Source organism: Coptis chinensis, chromosome 3 (genome assembly GCF_015680905.1).
Source record: "Coptis chinensis isolate HL-2020 chromosome 3, ASM1568090v1, whole genome shotgun sequence".
Classification (NCBI taxonomy): domain Eukaryota; kingdom Viridiplantae; phylum Streptophyta; class Magnoliopsida; order Ranunculales; family Ranunculaceae; genus Coptis; species Coptis chinensis.
The window spans coordinates 91,999,044-92,020,197 of record NC_141458.1 but is presented as its reverse complement, the minus strand read 5'-3'; the positions used below and the strand labels follow the sequence as shown (position 1 = coordinate 92,020,197).

Genomic DNA, 21,154 nt, shown 5'->3' with positions numbered 1-21,154 from the left:
TGTAAAAGAAGAACAAACCACAAGACGAGATATATCGTGGTTCGCAATTTGCCATCCATCCACACCGCAAGTTCCAAGCTTTAATAGATGTCCGAGTAACAGATTACAAGTCTCTCTCAATTCACTCACAAAGAATGAACACTCAACTCACAAAGAATTGTTCTCTTGTAATCACTCTCTTTTCTTGGTTTTGGAAAAGTTAGGTTTTCCAAAAACTGATTTTGTTTTTATACCAAAACCAAAAATCGCGTTCTTGTGAAGCGAGGCCCGCAAAAAGACCGAAGGCTGGGCGCCTTACTACTCTGGCCGGCGCCTATTATTAAAGCCATGAGCTGGCGCTGCTTTGAGTTAAAACATCGGAGTAGTGGCGCCGAAGTCGCGCTTCTCTCTGGGCTGGCGTATCTCGACCGCGAGAGAAATGATTTTCTCTACAGATGGTGATCGGGAGAATGATGAGACTGTACCTTGCGGTTGCCTACGTACCCAAATTATCGATGGGATCAAGTTTCAAGAACGTAGTTCTTTATGAAAAATAGTTTGATATTTATATAGGTAGAGTGGAGACTCCTTGTAGCTCTAGTATTCTTGTAGCTTAAGTAATTGTGATTGAATATAACTCTCAACTGATAATTATCTCTTTGATAAGAAATGAATCTGGACATAAATCAATGTACATTAGTGGCAAGTCATATGGCTAAGGTTCAGCCTTAGACACATGAGTTAATGTGCCTGTATATAGATCAATGGTATTGCAAATTAGGCTTTAGCCCTGTCGTTTAAACGAATAAAATAGAGACCCCTACTAATGGACGCTTGCCACGTAGGTGGGGGTCGAAACAGGGATCAAACAAAGATAAACCTACAATGCGGAATGGCTCAAAATGAACCCAAGGTGATTCTGGAAATTCTTGTAAGTCTTCTTCCAGCAGAGAAAAGCACTTCCATTCCGCTGAATTTTCTCTTTAGAATGCTGAGATTGGCGATCACGGTTGTTGCTACAGTTGCATGCAAGCTTGAGCTAGAAAGGAGGATTGGTTTCCGGTTAGAGATGGTTTTGCTTGATGACTTACTTATTCCTTCATTACGTGCTGGTAACTCACCCAACTCTTTTGTTTATGTTATATACAATTAACCTCTGTATAACTCAGAAGACTAGTAGATCTCGTTATAAGCAAGATGTTCTGTGGATTTTTAGGATCATGAATCATATTAATTTGCAAGTTCATTTTCTGGATGTCTCTGGTGTGAACTACCAAATGGTGGAGTATTTCACATCGTTCTGCATCCTCTCTTGATCATTTTGTCGTTACTAGCGTATTATGTCCCTCACATCCAATTCCTTTCAGCAATATTTGCTACAATGCTTTTGAACACTGGACAAGCCCATTTCCAATGCGTTGTTGGTTAAGTCGTGTCTCTGAACTCTGGTTGTAGGAAATCTACTTTCCTTTTTATAGGAGACATTTGATTTTTGTGGATGAATGAGAACTATCTCGCTTGATTCAGGGATCAGGGTTGAGACTTGAGATATATACAGAAATGGCTCCCTCAAAATCATGGACCTTGGTCTAAGTCCTAACACCTAGTGCATTTTCAATATGAACAGAAATCTCTTGTAACTCTCTTTTCAGGCTCATCCAATGCTAACTGAAAACGAGTGTAAGAAGCTATGCAAGTTCATTGACTGCCAGAAGCATTCTCAAGAGGCCTGTAATCATGTTGCTCAGAATGATCGTTTTCTAGTCCAGATGGCAGTGCGGGTTCTATACTTGGAGCAAGTCTGCCTAAAAAGGTTATTCTTTGGTAGTTGTGGGGATGGTGTTGTGTGTCATCCTAGATGAGTGAAACTTCTATTTCTTGTGTTCATGAGAGCTTTTGAAGTGTTTGAAAACAGATTGATCTCGGAAAGGAAATTGAGACATTAAATTTACTGGTCTCGCAACTCTAGTTTTTATTTGTCCAAACATCATTGAAGAAGCCCATTTGATTTGATATCCATTCTGCATTCAAGTGCTGCAAATGTATCATATCCATTCTGAATTTGATATATATACTTCAACATTATTCTAGCAGTTAGTACAAGATGGGCTTCAAACTGTCTTTGCCAGTAGTCTTTGTTGCTAGTGCGATTTTTGTTACACACTTGATTATTAGCTAAAAATAATAACAAGTCATAAATTTTCTGACAACTTGATTATTATACAAAAACAACTTTTTAACAGATGAAAGTGATACCTGGCTTTACTCTTGAGAAGATATAGGAAATTATATTATTGACTTTTTAAAAAAAAGTTTTTACTACTTCAAATCCTGACTTAGATGAGAACGTACCAACATCATATTCATCCAATCATTACTAAAACTGAAAATATATTACTGAAGACATGTCTACTGAAGAAATTTACAATGCCTTATTCTCTATGGACAGACCAATGGAAATCCAAATGTTACCAATACTGCCAACTTCCAAATACTACCAACGATACCAACTTAATACTTCCCCCACTCAAGTTGAGCATCCAGAATACTCAACTTGCTACTACCATGTCATTACCGTTGCCACTACCATGCCATTGTCACTGCCACCCACTGCCACTGCCACTGCCACTGCCAACTTCGGTTTTCCATTCTCCCAGCCTAACCAAACAGAAAAACAAACGACCAAACAATATAGTAACAATTGAAAAAACTAGAACTACGTATACTTAAATGCAACGAGTCATTCTCACCACTAAAGTGGTGTTGTCACCGAGGATAACTTTATCTATGATTTTCCGATCAGTGTTGCTCGTTGCAACACTTAGGATCCAAGGAGCAATGCTCGAAACTGATCCTTGTTCAGGACCATTATTTACAGCAGATTGTGAGGTGAGGATCCCATTCTGCATGGCATGGAATGCACCGATGGCGATTGGATCAATCAAATAGTCATCTGACTTCTCTCCGCCTAATGAGACTGAAAGTATGTCCACACTAACACTAATAGCATCATCAAAAGCAGACAAAATATCTTGTGCATCACATCCTTCTTCCCAACAGACTTTGTAAACTGCAATCCCTGCCGAGGGAACTGTCCCTCTTGCATTGCCTTGAGCCAATCCGAAGAAGCTCACATTAGTAACTTGATTTCCAAAGAGAAAATTCAGAGGAATGGAAGTGCTTTTCTCTGATGGAAGAAGACTTACAAGAATTTCCATAATCACCTTGGGTTCATTTTGAGCCATTCCGCATTGTGGGTTTATCTTTGTTTGATCCTAAACTTCATTTTTTCCAATACCCTCCAGTGACGTCTGAGCATAATGCATTAAAGACGTAATAATGCTGTCAGGATGAACACCTGATCTTCTTAACGCAGATATCACTCTCTAATAGAAATCAATCCCCAAAACTGAGAGATCCTCGACCCACCAGTCAATACATTCTGTCTTCAATTTCCCTGAGCCACCATCACAATAAATAGAGAACAATATATACACAATGGTGGTGATCGAAACCCATCACTATTTTCAATATTGAACTATGTAACCAAGCTACTGGCATAACCCGCAAAGACTCACTAATGTGTGAACTTGAAACTGGTAACTACTAAAGCAAGCACAAACAATGATGAACAGTTGGTTTCTTTGAAGATGCAATAATGGATATTGATGTTAGCAAAAAAAAAAACTAAACTTACATGTAATTGAGATTCGCAAAGCTTGTATAGGTAAAGCCGGTCAATTTTTTTGGTTTAGACTTATAAGATGAGAAAGAGAGAAAAGAGAAACTCTTTTATAGAGAAAGAGAGTACCAGGAGGGAGAGAGTCGCAGTAATATTGAGAGAGAATAGAGGGAATAGAAGTGAGGTTTGGGGTTTTCTAAAATAGGATCCCGATTTTTAAAGTATATTTCGAGTGATATTTCACTTTTTAATTAAGTCCGTTTTACGGGTTTTACGGATGTCCGTCTCAATGAAATGATCAGAAAGAGTTAAAAATTTGATATACCTTCACATATTCGTGAAAAGTAAAAGATGATTATACACGTACAAACTTCTCTAACTACAACAAAATGCCACTAACTACAACAGAATGTCATACGCTTTCAATAAAAGTAGGAAATGAAAACCCAAACCAACGATTAAGATTAATAGCACTAAAAACAATTTTTTGCAAGTACATTGAAGTCCAGTGACTTCAAATATAGTCATCTACCTTGATCAAGTTGTCATCTATGTTGATTATTATATAGCCCTTTCGACTTTCTCCAACTGGATTTGTGCTTTTCCTTTATATATACATCTTTATATATATATATAGCCCCGCTCCTAGACAGACGTCCATTTACGGACTTTAGTTAAAAACTAAAATTTCCAAATATAATCTCGTGAAGGGTTTCTCCAAACTCTATCACTCGCTCCCTCTCTCCTATTCTCTCTCCAACTTCTGGTTTTTTTAGAGACAGAGAGTTAACAGAAAGTAGAAAAGAATCCCAGTAAAGATTTTAGTTTCAACACCAGCAAAAAAATAATTACATTTTCTTAGTCGCATACTCATATTCGTTTCAATCTCCTCAAATCTCCTTCGTTTTTCGTTTAATGCTAGGAGATCTGCTATGACAAATTCACTCGTTCGAATTGGTACTGTTGAAGAGGATTTGGTTAAAAGAGCTTTAGCCGCTTTGATTCGACCTTCATCACATCATCAAAGAAGAAGAGCAGCTTTTCAACCAGGTTCGTTTGTATTATTTCAACCAGCTTTTCAACCATATTGAATCTTTATGATATAGAAGAAATAGGTTCGTTTGTATTATTTCTTCGAACCCTTAATCTTTTCTGTTCTCCCAGTTTTCCCCAGCCGGAGATACATCTACCAAGTCCAAGCAATTGAAGATGAAGAGATGAACAAAAGAGGAGATCAAAGATGAAAGGACACTTTTCCAAGTAGAAACTGTGGCAGAAAATATATTTTTTTATAAATAGACATACTTGTGTATTATCTAGTTGTTAGGCTTGTATCTACGATTCTTTTTTGAAGGAGTTAGATGCTTGATACTTTTATTTTTTACTTGATGTTGTTAGCTGCTTGCAGAGGCATCTTTCGCATATTGGATTGGGCTGACATAGTGAATGCACATATTATATCTGGACCTGGCATTGTGGATGGTCTAAAACTGAAGGCATAAATTTAAAAATTAATTGTATTGTGTTAAATATATGATTGTGCCGTTTTATTTATGCAGACTCTTGATATGCACATTGTATGCCATGTTTATAACTTTTGGTACTATGTAGGGGTTGCCTCGTGGTAGTGGTTTGCTTCTGCTTGCAGAAATGAGCTCCGCTGGTAACTTTGCACAGTTTCTTTCTGGCAGAAATGAGCTTTGCTGGTAACTTAGACATTGTACATTTATGGCGTATAATCTAAAGGGAAAAAACTAATGATAAGCGGAGCAAATGAGATTTGTGAAATCACTCCATGTCCAAATCTTCTTTGTCGATGTCGATGCCTAGTAAAATGACTTGCGGGTGTTGGTTCAATGTTCTCTTCAGGTTATCAAAGATAGACGCAGTGACATCATAATTGTTGGTCGGGGGATCATAAAGGCCACTAACCCAGTTGAGACTGCTCGAGAGTACCGTCTTCAAGGATGGAATGCTTACAAAGCACGATGTGCGTAATATTTTGTTTGGGTCTTCACCTCCATGGCTGATTGGAGTGGTTGAGTAAAGTGTTGTCCTTAAAATATATCAATAAGAAGAAAAGGTTTGATTTTGTATTGTGCTATTTCATTTAAATATCACTCGAGAGAGCTAGATCTCTGATATGTAAAACTACTTCTTTGTGAAGCCATATGGTATGAGATAGATATTTGCTGGTCTAGAAGACATCATTTTCCAATGAATTCTTATTTGTTATTTTTCACTCTAAATTTTAGCTCAGTGCTCTTATCACGGTCTTTGCAAGACATTAGCGAACCGCCACTTTATGACAAAGCCGCAGCTCAAAGAGGTCTCATTTCTCCAAGGGGTCTCAAGTCCTTCAGAAGTTCAGATTGAATGTTCTCCAAATTTGCCTCAAGTGCTGTAACAGAAAATCCTCTAGAATGTGGAAACTGGCATTCATTATTTAAATTGCGGCACTTCTACCTGCTTAACCTGTTCTAGGAACCTAATTGCAAAACTAATTAGCAGTTCAACCCAATCACCAAGACTAATTAGCATCCCATAAATTAATCATGAGAATTAACAAATTGAAATACCATTTCTTTATGATAACTGTAAAAGTAACGACCCATTAATGATCCACATAAGCCAGAAACATGTTTCTCTGCATTGCAAAAGATGTCCCCAAGACCTAACTCACCAAGCCAAATCTCATGAAGAGAATATCAAAACATACAAACTCTATATAACCTTTGACTCCGAAAAGGTTCAAAGTTCTATTATATAGCTTCAAGCCAAGTCTTTAAGTTGGCTGTTTTCAAGTTATGTTATTTGTTCCCTATAACCTGTTTTGGCTTGTGTGCTTACTATAATCATATTAGTTCATGAATGAAAAGTATTGGTTTAACGAAAAAAAAACCAACTCTTCAAGTAACACTAGAAAGTACATCAGAAAATGTCATCAAACATTAACTCCTCCCTGGTAAATATAATTTCTTCTCAGTTCTCGCTCATGTATATTTTGCAAGCTCAAGCAAAGAGAGTTTGCCTTCTAGCACTTGAAAAAAAATACATGAAAAGAAGACAAAAATTACATCTAAAAGAACTTTACTACCAAGACAACATGAGGATGACTCAACTACTATTCTTTCCAAATCCTCCCTGTCACTCGTAGTTTCAACTCCTGGTTGAAAAGCTACTCTTCTTCTTTGATGATGTGATGAAGGTCGAATCAAAGTGGCTAAAGCTCTTTTAACCAAATCCCCTTCAATGGTACCTATTCGAATGAGTGAATTCGTCATAGTAGATCTCCTAGCATTAAACGAAAAACGAAGGAGATCTGAGGAGATTGAAACGAATATGAGTATGTGACTAAGAAAACGTAATTATTCTTTTGCTGGGATTTCAGTGTTGAAACTGAAATCTTTACTTGGATTCTTTTCTACTTTCTGTCAACTCTGTCTCTGAAAAAAAAGAAGTTGGAGAGAGGGAGCGAGTGAGAGAGTTTTGAGAAAACCCTTTGCGAGATTATATTTGGAAATTTCGGTTTTTAAGTAAAGTCCGTAAAGTGACGTCCGTCTAAGAGCGGGGCTGTATATATATATATATATATATGATTGCAAAACCTCAACATTTCTTAACCGTTAGATTTTTTCTTAAAAATGACCTCAATTTTTATCTAGGTTAGAGGTTTCTAAATGAGCTGAATTTTTGTGGAGATGATCTTTATGGTGAATATATCATATCTACAAAATATTACATTTGAATTCATTGTCTAAGTGAAGTTTTACTTACATACTTATTTTAACTTAAAATAAGTATGTACTTCTAAGATGTATATATATATATATATATATATATATATATATATATATATATATATATATATATATATATATATAATAATAATAATAATAATAATAATAATAATAATAATAATAATAATAATAATAGGGTTAGGCAAATCCTCGCTTGCATTAAAACCTGATGTAAATCATTCGATTAATTTTGTTTGTTACAATATCAATTAGACTTTTATCCAGTGGAGGAATAGTACATTCATGAGAACCTTTATGGAATGAGATAAGCTAGCCATTACATCGGGTGCACCATTTACTTCTCGGTACACATGGTTGTATTTGAGAGTTTGATCCCGGCCTATAGATATTTTTATGGGCTGCAAGCAAGCTTCTGCAGTACCATGGTGCGTCCTCTAGCCCTTTGAGATTTTGAATTTTCTTAAGAGAGTTTGAACATATAGACTTTATTGATGCTTTGCTGCCCACATAGATTTTAAATCCTATCTCCGATCACATACTGTGGCCGGACTTGCTACATTGACAGTTGATAGCTAATAATGACTCAAAAATCCAAAGTCCACTTGAATAAATAATATATGTATTGATATCTACTCATTTTAAAGCCCAAAGTCTTCTTAAATTGGGATTCACAGACCTCGAGCCAAACTTCTCTCAGTGCTCAGACAAAATTATACAATAAGAAGAAAATCCAACAGAGGAAAATAAAATCCAAACACATTGGCTTCAATTAGATTGCGATGAACTAATTCTATATAGTGTTACAGAATCATCCAGTCAGCTCAATTAATTTAATTCAATGTTAAACCCATCTTTAAAATGCTCATTAAAATCAATTCATTAACACAAAACCTATACTTCAATTATCCAATATATCCAATTTAAATTGAAAACAATACCCAAAATGCATTACAGTAAAAAGTTCAATACCCAATATATGAAAATAAGCATATGAATCTAATAATTAAAAGGGTGTATCTGGTTAATGACCACCAAGTTATTGGGCATGTGCAAGATGATGATGACGATGTTCTTTAGGAAGAGCAACAACGAGAAATCATCCCACTGAAACAAACATGGAAAATAGACTCCTTAAAACAAAAAAAAAAAAAAATGTTTGTTTGGTTTCTTCACCACATCTACTTTGATACTAGCTTCACAAACAAAAAACTGCCCTCAACATTTCAATCCAATCCAGTTCATAGCCTCTTGTTTGAACATAAATTCCTTGCCAATTTAAAACCAAATATCAAATAAAAAATACATCCACCGACATTTAATTTGTTAATCAAGAATGGCAATTACATTTGCCAAATTAAAAAGTGAGTGGCATCTAAACGGAGATATTGATGACTTCCATGTCAGGGAAATCATTCTGAAGAAAGTCCATTACATTTTGAACACCTTTAGAGACCATGTGCATTCCCATTTCATCTCCAGTGTTACAGCTGAACATCAGATAAAGATTTTTACCAGCAATAACACAATTAATACCCTGGAACCTCCCAAATCTGCTGGATCTACAAACAACAGAACACAAACAACCCCCAAAGTAAATACAACGAAATTTAGCAAGAGATGGTTCATGTCAAACTTCCAAAAAAGGTAAATGATATTCAAGTCAATTCCATCATAATATAAAAAAACCAAAGTGACATGGGCAATAGATTCAAAAGTTATTCAATAACTTAAACAAAAAAATAATCAAATAGGAAAATGGACAAATAAAATATCAAAGCAAAGCTTAAAAAATAAATAATAATAATAATAATAATAATATTAGAGGTGGACGATATATGGAAAATGGAAGACCCTCACAAAAGAAAGAGATGGGAGAGTTAATGATGTAAAGAAGAAAGACTGTGATTAACTTTCAGTCTTTAAAATTTATTACTATTTGCAAAATTTCTCTGATAGTTTAGAAAAATTTTACTTGAAGGACAACTAAATTTCTAAAGTTTTATTACTGTAGGAGAAGGTCAGATGATGTATGACTATAATGATTTTAAACACAAATGGCTTACCTACTGAAATCATAATCACCTGCACTTGCTGGAGGAATATAGTTAAAACTTAGTTTAATTTACTCTTTAATACTAACTAAAAATGTAAAAGAAAAAAAAACTGTAATGGTGTTAGTTGAGGAGCATATTACTAAGGGAGATTTGTTTGAAATACAATGCTACTGCTCATATGTAAGTTGAATACTTGAATACAAAGTACATGGATTACCTTGAATATTTCATGTAGCCTTTATTATGGTATATATACATTTAATCATGTGAAAAGATTATGTGGTCGAAAAATTAATTTGTGAATGTAAATATCAAGACAGAGTTGTAATCTAGATACCTGCCACATCCAAGGATTTGTCTCCCCATTGGCATAAGGTGTGTTGATTTGCTTACATAGCCGGTTGTTAGTGTAAACCAACGATTTTTCTACGACGATGAAGAATAATATGCTGAGAAATCTGCTTGAAATGTAAGAAAATTTAATTAGATTGGGATATGTCAACGAATAACTAAGCACATAAAACCTGAACTAAGTTGCCAACTTTTATCTAATAATTGTAAGTTGATGGAGATTTCAACGAAGCAAACCATGGGGGTTCTTCGGTGAGGGAATTCAAGTTTTATCTTCCTTCTTCCCCACCTCCAAAGAGCTGCTTTCCTTATTGTAAATCACTCCTTGCCATTTTTACCTAGCAGAACTCCTAAACCAATCAACTACAGTTCACAATCTTCAAAAGAATTAAAACAACAAAAATAAAGTATACTCTATCATAAACACAAATGCTAAATGGACTTAAAATTGATATAATAGCTCTACCTACTATATAGCTCCACCTTCTCATGGATCTAGTGTTAAAAACCAACCTAATTTTATTCTTGCAAATTTTGTCACCCCTGGAAGCAATTAATAGATATTTAATTGATATATTCCAAGTCGTGGATCATAAACTAAAATCATAATCAGTCAATCCTGATAATCATTAGAGTCAACCTCACAACCTGAAATATGGCAATGGTTAGTTGGAAATGAAATGTAACATAAATAACATTATTGATTAGATCTGTAAGTAACAAAATATTATCTACTAAATACACCATTCAAGCTACCAATCATAGAGAAACATTGAAAAAATCCCTACAAATCCAGTCTACTTGTAAGTAAGACCACCATATCAATCACTCATTATTAAAGACAAACAATAAGTACCCAAGCCAGATTAAGAGCCATTATGAAGTTTAGAAGCTAAGGGTAATTTTTCAGCGGCAAACACATAATAAACCAAAAATCATCCCCTTTTACAATCTTTAAGGAGTAGACTTTGAAGGATCGTGAATTTGAAACCATTTTCTTGAGATTTGGAAGCTCCTCAAATATGTATTCAACTACTTGTATAAGATTACTATTAACATGGTGTGATACAGGATGGTGTATATGCAAACATGTTGTGATGGTGTGATCATGAGGGTATTCAAATATGGCAAAACCTAAGCATAAGCTATGTAATAACCAAGCCCTAAGTAACTTAGCATGGCATGTGCCACATATCAGTATTCAAATAATACAAAAACAGATAAATTGATTCTCAAATTGAGGAACATGTAATGCATTAGTTTCATTCAAAAACCATGTAATAGGCCATGTATATGAACGTATTGGAAAACCCAAAAGCAGGCGGGTTCAAAAGAAAGAAGTTGGTTCAAGCAGTTAACCTTACCACTTAAAACTGAAGTAGGTGAACGGTAAAAACCTACAGTCTTCCAATCCAATGGGACTGATGTAGTTTGATTTGGGGTTTCATACATAATAATATAAGAAATTGTCCTCCTTTACAATTAAGAAGTGTCATTGTTTAAAGTTATGCTGACATGGCCCTCTAATATCACTTATAAGCATTCTCGCCAACTCGTGAGAAGAATAAGACCAAAATACCTACCTCTGTGTTGCTGATAGAAAGTGAATGCGTAATGTTTGGCGATTATAGTGGTAAGTGAAATTATTTCATCATGTGCAACTGGAATCATCTTATAACCAATAATTTCATGAAAATCGCTGTCTTGAAAATCCTGTTAGCCATATTAACTCTCCCCAACCTACCAAGTACACTCATCATCCTAAATTGTGTAGGTTGGGTTATTCAATGTATGCTAAATTATATAAGTGTTTAACGACTATAAAATTAAACTAAAGATGCACCAACTGAAAAACAATGAACACAACAAATTTGTTATCCTCAGTGGAAAAACATAAAGGAATAAAGAGATATCAGGATGTATAATACTTTTATATTTGTTTATTTTTCTTTACACTGTGATGTTATGAAATCGACACCCAAGCATCAAAGTAGAACAAACCCACTAAAATTCAAAACCAATAATAAAATCCTTGTTCAGTTTACCCGGTGAAATGCTTACCTTCCCCATGACCACACTTCCATTGTCACCAGAATTTTTGACAATTAACTTTAGTGGATAGCTCAAGGCCCTTTTAACAATACCTGCCCCAACCTGCCATCCGCCCATGATAATGAACACCGTGCAAAGTAATATAACAAAACAATGCATAATTCCTACACAAAGAAAGAAAAAGTAAACTAAAGTTATTCAAGTCCAAAAGAAGTATATGTCGACATATACCTTTTGTTCCTTGGTATCAAGAGTATCCCTGATAGCATCAACCTTTGTTGCAAGTCTCAACAGGGTGCACCCTCCACCAACTACAATGCCTTCCTCAACAGTTGCCTGAAAAATCATTGACAACTCCGAATTGAGTTCAAAGAATAACCTGTGGAGCAGCCAACTCAAGAGTCCTAGGGACTGTAATACTTGGACTTGCATTATGTCAACCAAAATATAGATGGATAAACTGAAATCTGAAAGTGCCACTACCATTTTCTTTTTGCTAACCCTATGAGGACCTGTAAATAATAACCAAGCACATCACACTACTTGCCATTGTCTTCTTGTGAATTTCTTAAAATGTATGGAAAATAGAGAATCTATATAGAAAATTAAGATGAAATTCTATATACGAAAACTATTTAGCTTGAAATATATGGACTTCTAGCATGATTAGTGGTCTTTATTTGTTCAATATATTCCATTAACTCATATACAGTTCTCACTTAGTTAATAGTTTTCTTTGCAAATGCATTGCTCTAGTCAGTATTAGATCATATTTTAAAGAAAAAAAAACACTTAGGCAAAAGTTGTTACTAAGCACATTATTGCATGCATATGCAATAAAGAAAGCACTTAGGTTTACACACTATCGAAGCCTATCATTATTAACCCAACGATGCATATATATGAAATAAAATACCTTTACTGTAGTCATAAACTTGTTAACCCCTGACCCATGTAACAGAAACTACTAAAGTATATTCAAACCAAAGACAAAAAAATGGCTCGCCATCAATAATACCCTTATGGTTCTCTTGTACGTATATCACACATTCATGTTTTTTACAAAGAAAAAAAAAATCACACTCCTCATTATTAAGCTCTCTTACTGGTCCTACCAAACATCTATGCCGCCACTCTCTAAGTCTTAATCTATGAACATTATATCTCCCTACATTCATCTATTATTTGACATAGAATGATGTAGTGCATCTTTCTTAGTAGAAATTTACATGTCATAATCTCATTATAATCATATAGTAATAGACTGGACTGTCAGAGATATTGAAGAACCTAGTTTGTTGTCTCAAATATAATAATCAGTTCATTATCGTAAGATAATCAATCCACCACTTAGGCCCAAAATCACTTCTTTATATAAGCTAAGTACCAATATAAGCTTAAAAAATTGCACTTACCATAGGTAAACTTAAGATTCCTTTGCCCATTTTGTTTGTTTTTCGGCAACAGTCTTCCTCTTTTATTTTAACTTGAAAATGCAAACACTGAAAACAATGATGATCTCAAACTCTTTCATAATCTTACGACCTGAAACTTTAAACAATGAAAATAATGATGATCTCAAACACTGAAAACTGCCAATTTCACTTGATTGCTTTGAGAGAGGAGTATTTTTAGTTTGAGGAGGAAATGGAATACTTTTGTTTATTTGCCTTCAAAGTCCACTTGAATTTCTTTTCGACCAATCTGTGTTTCCAATATTGCCTGCAATAGGAAAGGCAATATGTAATCACAAAGTATTCCATTTCTACTTACAGAAAAAGAAAAAAGTTGTATAGATAAAACAACTGATGCAATAATTTGATATGAAACATTTCAAACTATTCAGTTTAATATCAATTTTTTCTTCCTCCGATAACAGAGCATAAGACCATCAATCAACATGGAAAAGCAATCGTACTTATAACTCATTTTTTAGGAATAAAATATTCTACGATATCAAGAAGTCAACTTATTGGTTATGGTATTAACTTCTGCCTTTCTGTAGTAGCTATGCGCTTGTCTTCTCTTAGCCTCGTAACTATCTTTCATCCTGCAAATGTAATCCACGTTTCTCAATGACTTTCACATACAAAACTGTTAAGTGAGTTAAGTTATTGCAACATGCACCAACAGGGACCAATACTCTGCAACACTGTGCAACACAGCATATATAGAGATAAAATATGGAGGTAGTTTGCCCATACAACATGTTCCTCCCAGGGAAACGTAGGCTTATCATAAATAATTTGTAGATAGAAAATACCTTAGAGTAACCACTTTCAACAATCAATCAAAACATAAAAGGGATTTTAAGATAGTGTCGTGATTCATATAGGTGATATACTTAATATAATGCACATATTGGTTGAGATGGTGTCTCATATGCAGTGTATATTGATAACAATCTCCATTGTAACTGGAAATGTTGAGGATGAGAAGGACACATAGTCCAAAAGCATAAGCTAGAATAAATCTACTTTGTTCTTTGAAACATAATTTCATATTGTACCTCTCCAACCAATTCAAGCCACCTATTAATAAGTTTACTTGGAAATGAGATGTAACTGCGGATGACTAACAAACCTTATTTAGCTTCACCTCCATTTTTCTTAGCTTAATCTTTAACTCCTCAATATCCCTAGCCAACTTGGATTCCCCCTTAGCCTCAGCTACTCTCCCATCATCCACATCCTTAGTTATGTTCAACTCTTCGACATCCTGTTTCAACTTTTGCACATCCTTGAGTACTTTCATGTCCATAACAACCACCAAAAGGAAAAACCCAACTTCTATATAATGATTTCCTATAATAGATATTAGTATTATAATATATTATACATTACAAAATGAAAAAATCATGGGATATTAGTCATACTGGAGAATGGGATCGACTAAGGAGAACGACTCTCAGTTTGCTCTCTTCGATGTGTCTTTCATTATCTTTCGTGAATTGTTAAAAAAATACGTGAAAACAGTAAGAGAAATGGAACAAACCAAAACCTGAGAACTTTTCATACTCACCAAGCTACTCCTCCTCTTTTGTCCCAGAGAAGACTCTGATACTAATCAAAAGCCCTTAGTCCTTATGAACCCCTTCTACTGAACATGCATCCAATCTACTGTATTACTCAAACAAAGTGAAACCAAAGAAAATAAAATAATAATTATACAATATTGAAACACTAAAGGAAAGAGAAATGAATAAGAGCCACATAGGTATATATAAGAATTGATGAAACCAACCTGAGAATTGCGAGAGCAACGATTGAATGGTTTCTTCTGGTTTTACCACATCAAAGGACTTGGCTGTAGATAATTGAAAGCAAAACAGAGTTTCAAAATAACGTATTTAAAACAAACTCAACGAGACATTCTAACAATCACTTAAGATGTAGTAACACACTCAAGCGCTCTTCTACTAAGCTAAAGATCCTTTCGGGATACATAGAACCATAAGATAGATCAAGTCCAACGAAAAGCCTTTTCTACAAACAAAAAGTACTAATAAAGTAAAGTCTAGGTACATTATTTAATTTCTTCTAAACATGCTACTTTTCAAACCCATTGTTGAGTAGCTTATTGATGTGGTAACCACACTGAAAAGCATTTCTAATAATGCACGTTTTCTATAGAAACCAACATACAAAGATTTTTTTTAATATTTAAAAACAAATATTTTGATAATTTCATGGTGACAATGATTATTAATTGTAATACCTTAATATCTTATTGATGATCATTTGTTCAAGATTTGGATAACCAAACCAATCACTGATACTACACCTTACACATGATAATATAATCTTCTTAAATTCACACAACTTATGATTTTCATTACTAACAATACCACAACCATCAAGTGTTAACTCTACATGCAACTTGCTCTAGGTACTCACCCATCCTAAAACTTGGGTGGTAAAGTTCACCCCCACTTTTCTGTAAAACATGGTGATCTGATGACTACACCATAATAGTACAACAAACAGTGCTCCTCAACCAAACATACTACTACATAGACATGCAACAACATTAACTGCCCAACAGACAACTCATAATCAACTGACCGCCAACTACTGAAACAAACCAAAACCACATAAACAATCCATTTAAAAATGAGAAGGTACCTCACATGTTGCGCCAATCAATTGGATCCAAAACAGTGTGTTTATTGTCTCTCAAACTGCTCCAAAATGAGAAGGTACCATTGATGGATCGTAAAACATGCAATGACTTTTTGGTATCTTTGGTTGATTCTCAGCAATCCCCTAATGTTCTAAGAAAATAAATCACAATGTTCAAGAATGCTCATGTCACTTAATCTTAATCTCAACTACTAGTAATTATTTTTCCAGTAACTACTACATCTAGTATTGGGTAATTCTTTGTCGATTACAAACCAATTGGCCCCAAAATATCTTAAATTTAACTAAAATCAATGCTTCACCTAGTAAGAAGTCTCAGACTCAAATACCTATTATTTTGTTGGCTTTTGTCTTCCATGAGGTTGATGGTGCACTACTTGCCAATGTCTTCATTGTGAACACAGAGAAAAAAATCAGCTAACCATTCAACAAAGAGAGAAAATTAGTTAGCTTCTAACCGAGAAGATCTATTAACATTTTAATTGAAGGATTAAGCTATTGATTGAAAAATAAATATAACAACTCTACCTACTATACAGCTCCACCTGCTCACGAATAATCTGTTTTTCTCATGGTTATCCAGTTTCTCATATAAATCTCTTATACAACTCAACCTGCAATAGACAACCTACCTAACACATTATCATAAGGATACACAACAGAATCATGCACCTTAGAGTTCGAACTCGATATCAGATAATAATATTTAGTGAAAGTTCTCAATACATTGTGATGCCAACATTTTAGTGGTAATTTTATAGTTTTTAGATTTCTTAACATATACTTGTCCTTTTTAATGAAAACATTGTGATGAAAATACATTATTTCATATCATCATTGGTGTTTATTATATACCCGGATTACATTGATTATAAAAATCTTGAGAATCTACAAAACCAAAGCCAAATCCAAATGAAAATTTTCTAAATTATACTCCGTGTAATTAGATTACTTTCCCAGTTTAAGATTCAAGTAAATATCATTCTCAATAGCCTGCAAGATATTTCAATGCAATTCTCAATAACATTAATCAAAATGTAATGGTTTTGCTACAAAAATCAAGATATTACTTTGTATTTGCCTGAACCAAAGTGTCTTTGAATGGTTTTTTTTTTTTTTTTTTGGATTGCATGTGTATTGAACAACTCAAATGGAACATTCGTAGGACCCTACAGTTTTAACACTTTCAAAAATTGTCAACTGCACATAGGATTCAAACTTTCAGTATAGTTATCAAATTACTCACCAAGACTCAGTGTAAGCTACTGACTCCAATTCTACACATTGCTAATTAAAAAAATTATTCAAGCTTCAAAAAGAGCCATGCTAGCCTATTACATTTTCAACAGCAAGCAACAACTTGTGAAGAGTCTAAATTTGATTGAGTTGCGAGGACCCCAAGTTAAATGCTTTGGGAGAATTATAAAAGAAAAAATAATTATTAGTTGCTAGGCAGGCATGCAAAATGAGAGATGGGATGACAGAGAGTGGTACCTTTTGGCCCTAGGGAATAGAGGAAAGGAGCTTTTAGATGTTGGAATTGATGGAGAGGGCACGCTGATGGAGCGATTGTTCTTCGACTGTGGATTTGGAGATGAAGCTGGAGGCTGACTCTTGCAAAATTATGGATAAAATACAATTGAAGTGAATAACCATATCACCTTGAAATTTTTTTTTTTGCCATATGGCCTCTTGCCCCGTAAAGGCCAGGGGCAAGTTAATACCCTGAAGAGCCATCCAGTCTATCTCTTTCTCCCACCTTTCCCAATCCCACCAAACAAAAGAATCTGGAAGGAAGTAAGTTTAGTGCTTCCATTATTGTAAATATATGTACTGAATTTGTATGCAGCTAGATTACTAAGTTATCTACATGATATCATATTGTAAATGATTGCAAAGCAAAGGGAAAAATAACTATTTCACTGAAATTAGACGCCATATGGAAACTTAAAAAGGTTCACCTTTGAAGCTAGATTATCTGGCGGTGAAGATTGAAAGACAATAAAAGAAAATGTCAAAGGATCTCAAAGAGATTACTATCTACAAACATACTTGATCAAATAAAATTGTCATTGGTACCAATATATGTTTCCCTCTAAAAATTTGTCTGTCCCAATATTGGGTCAAACGATTTTCAAATAGTAACATTTATATCACCTAAATGTGGAGTTAATTATTGTAAGAGATTGGGTTTTCTAGACATGTTAGTTTTGACTTTTGAGAAAAGGAAAACCAAAAAATTAATCTGAAACAAAGAAAAGAACACAGTCAATACTTATTGTTTTCAGAGTGGATGCCATGTCGTCATGTATCAGAAGATGCAGACTCTATTCAGAATTTGTGTACAAATATAAGTTTATAAGAGTCAGCACATCTGCATTCTCAGCATGACACTTATTTGCACTGCCTGTATTGTTGTTACAGATAAATGGAGTCAAAACCATTCTACTTCACTACTGTGTTTTATATCCTATCAAGATTAACATATTTAATGCTTTGTTTTTAGTATGTTCAATAATTGGATTAGTACCTGAGGTTCCACATGATCAGTGCTAGTTGATGAATGAATTATTGTTTTCTCCAACAAAGGTGGTGACATCTGTGACACAATATGAGTTGAATCTTCAAATGACTCTCCTGGAGCCTCAGGGTCCAACACATCTGAAAAATCACGCAACACGTTATTATTTGTGTCATTGTTTGTGTTACATATCTTTTGCAAATCTTACTTAGCCTATTAAATATTGATTAGTATAGTGGCTAGCAAGGTATCAATCCTACTCTAAATAATTAAGTGATGATGATAGAAATTCCTAATCTAAATTACTCTAATGGATGCAAGTAAAAGATGTGACTAAGTAATGACGAATATATAGTTGATTTGATTTGAGATGTAAACTAAGCATAAACTAAACTAAACTAAATTATATGAATATGAATCAAGAGAGAGAATATCTTGGGAGAGATGAATCCACCAAAATCATAGAATTAGTCTAATAAATCTTCCTATCATGCTTAATATAAATCACCAATAAAAACTCACCATACCTACAAACCTTATGCTCATAACCATGATGATAATATGTGGCTTTCAACGTACTTTCTATCTTTCCATCAAATACTTCTTCAATCTCCAATGATATCTTCTATCTAACCAAATTGTGCTTTAAGTGGCATTCAATATACAACTCTAGGTGCTATGGAAAATCCACATGTGGCATTAACTATACAACTAATTGAGGTGCCATAAAGAATCCAATCATCACATTATAACACTAAAAATTAGAAGAAAAAATCTAGGGTTTGTGGTATTTGGCTCCACACAATCATGAATTACCCTAATACCTCCTAACCTCCACAGGAGCATTAGATCAATAGATGAATAAGAATAAACTCAATGAGGGATTTAAACTAAAACATGATAGAAGAAGCACTAAACTAAAACATAAGAAAAAGGCTTCATCTCCCTTCCCAAGAGAAGGGAGATTAGCTCCTCATACTATGCTATGCACACAATATGAAAATGAATAATCTTTATAGCTATTAATGGTGAAAAGGTCTGAACTTTCTTCTCTCTTAATTCTAGATCTAAGATACAAACACTAAATTTCCTAGATGATGTAAACTGAGGTTTTTGTGCCTTATATATTGGCTTACATGCTCGTCTGGATAGAGATCCGAATCCTATGTTTATTTGGTGTCAAACTTTTTGTAATTTTTCTAGAAACAATCCTGGAAAAGTTAAATTCGGTTGGACCAAAGTTGGACGTGGCCCACTTTGCCCTGCAGTTTTCCCCCCAAGCCGCTGCTTTCCGACACCTTTTCGGTTTCCTAATTCTTGTGAAACTCTGACTTCTTTTCCATGTTGATCTCATCTTCCTATGAAGTCGAAATTAAGGCTTTGAGATCAGATTGAAGACTCTTCTAACTTAATTATTATCCTCTTTTAGAGTCCCATTAGGCTTGGCACTTATGGAGACAAATATGACGTTTTTGCCCTAGGCCTTTAGTCAGAATTCCCAATGACTCCTTTTTGACTTGTTTGACTTCTTTTCCCTCCATATTTCATATTTAGGTTCTTTGACCTACAAAAACTTAAATTGCATCATATTAGAATATTTAAATATAAAATGGAGACTAACATACACATAATTAGGGTTATAAATCATTACTTTTGAGTACTAATCAACATCCACAGTGGAGTGGGGAACAACCACATGGAAAAGATCATGTCCAACCTGAACATCTGCTTCCTTACTTACTGAACTCTTATCTTTAAATTCAGTATGTGATAAAGATGAAACCGAGCCGTAAGGAACATCTTTAGTCACTGATGACGCCACTGGAGCATATAGATCAGCATCATTCTGATTATCGCCAGAAAACTCAGTTCTTATAACATCAGTCACTAATCGTGGTTAATTCTCTAGATTTGAATTCATTCTCCTCAACTTCATGCAAAAGTGATGATGTAGCGCAAACCCCATCACTACCAGAGGCGGTCTCCTCATGTATGCAACCTTTGGGCAGTTCTTCTTTAAAAAAGTTCAAACCAACGCATGTACACACACTCTTACTATTGATTTTTTCGGTTTTGTTGTTAATGGAGGAATTTTGGTTGTGAAAAATGGAGGCGAGAATTAAAAACCTTTTGTAGAGAAAAACACAACAGAGCATGGTTACTTCTACAATCACAGCTTCAGGAGAAAAGTTAGGTTTTCGGTAGAATTTGTATAAGATTTATTTAATATGTTATTTTTTTTTAAAATTTTAGGAGCCCATAGAAAATTAAGAATAGACTAGGGAGATTTAAACAAACCTGGGGAGGTGTTTCTAATTATTAGGACCTTTTTTTTTTTTTTATAGGAACCACTAATATTGCTTGGGTTGGAAAATAAAGCGATATGGTGAGGAGAGAGAATATGCGCGAGCTTTTATATATATATAGATAGATGGTTTTAGCATAGTATAAAATATCAGGATATGAGTATTTATCGGTACTCAATTTCTCGATATGTATCGTGGATATATTCCCCTTTTTGGGGATATTTGACATTATTTCACATGCAAATATCTATATCAAATATCGTGGATATTGTAGATATTTCTTGATATATCATAGTACATTATTTA

At 34.3% G+C, this 21,154-nt stretch overlaps 1 protein-coding gene and 2 long non-coding RNA genes across 4 annotated transcripts; 2 read left to right on the top strand and 1 right to left on the bottom strand.

The window, feature by feature from the left end:
* Positions 1–439: 439 nt before the first annotated feature.
* LOC147511645 (uncharacterized) lies at positions 440–1,937 on the top strand. Its single transcript, XR_015217044.1, has 3 exons — positions 440–910; positions 1,002–1,091; positions 1,632–1,937. It is a non-coding gene; the product is annotated as an uncharacterized LOC147511645 (long non-coding RNA).
* Positions 1,938–2,341: 404 nt separating this feature from the next.
* LOC147511644 (subtilisin-like protease SBT4.9) lies at positions 2,342–3,837 on the bottom strand. 2 transcript variants are annotated; one of them, XM_086599400.1, is made up of 3 exons: positions 3,677–3,837; positions 2,730–3,436; positions 2,342–2,637 (listed from the first exon to the last, which is right to left on the bottom strand). In XM_086599400.1, the coding sequence occupies exons 2-3, from the start codon at positions 3,222–3,224 to the stop codon at positions 2,563–2,565; spliced, it is 570 nt and encodes a 189-aa protein (XP_086455526.1). In that variant the 5' UTR covers positions 3,225–3,436; positions 3,677–3,837; the 3' UTR covers positions 2,342–2,562. The 2 variants fall into 2 exon arrangements, with proteins under 2 accessions (XP_086455526.1, XP_086455525.1); XM_086599399.1 differs by having other exon boundaries at positions 2,730–3,837.
* A 724-nt stretch (positions 3,838–4,561) lies between these two features.
* LOC147511643 (uncharacterized) lies at positions 4,562–5,178 on the top strand. The gene is made up of 3 exons (XR_015217043.1): positions 4,562–4,711; positions 4,826–4,921; positions 5,060–5,178. It is a non-coding gene; the product is annotated as an uncharacterized LOC147511643 (long non-coding RNA).
* The last annotated feature ends 15,976 nt before the right edge of the window (positions 5,179–21,154 follow it).

Coding starts and splice junctions, on each gene's coding strand:
- LOC147511644 (XM_086599399.1), bottom strand. CDS start 3,224: ATGGCTCAAAATGAACCCAAGGTGATTATGGAAATTCTTGTAAGTCTT. Junction 2,638..2,729: donor GTGACAACACCACTTTAGTG/GTGAGAATGACT, acceptor CTGTTTGGTTAG/GCTGGGAGAATGGAAAACCG.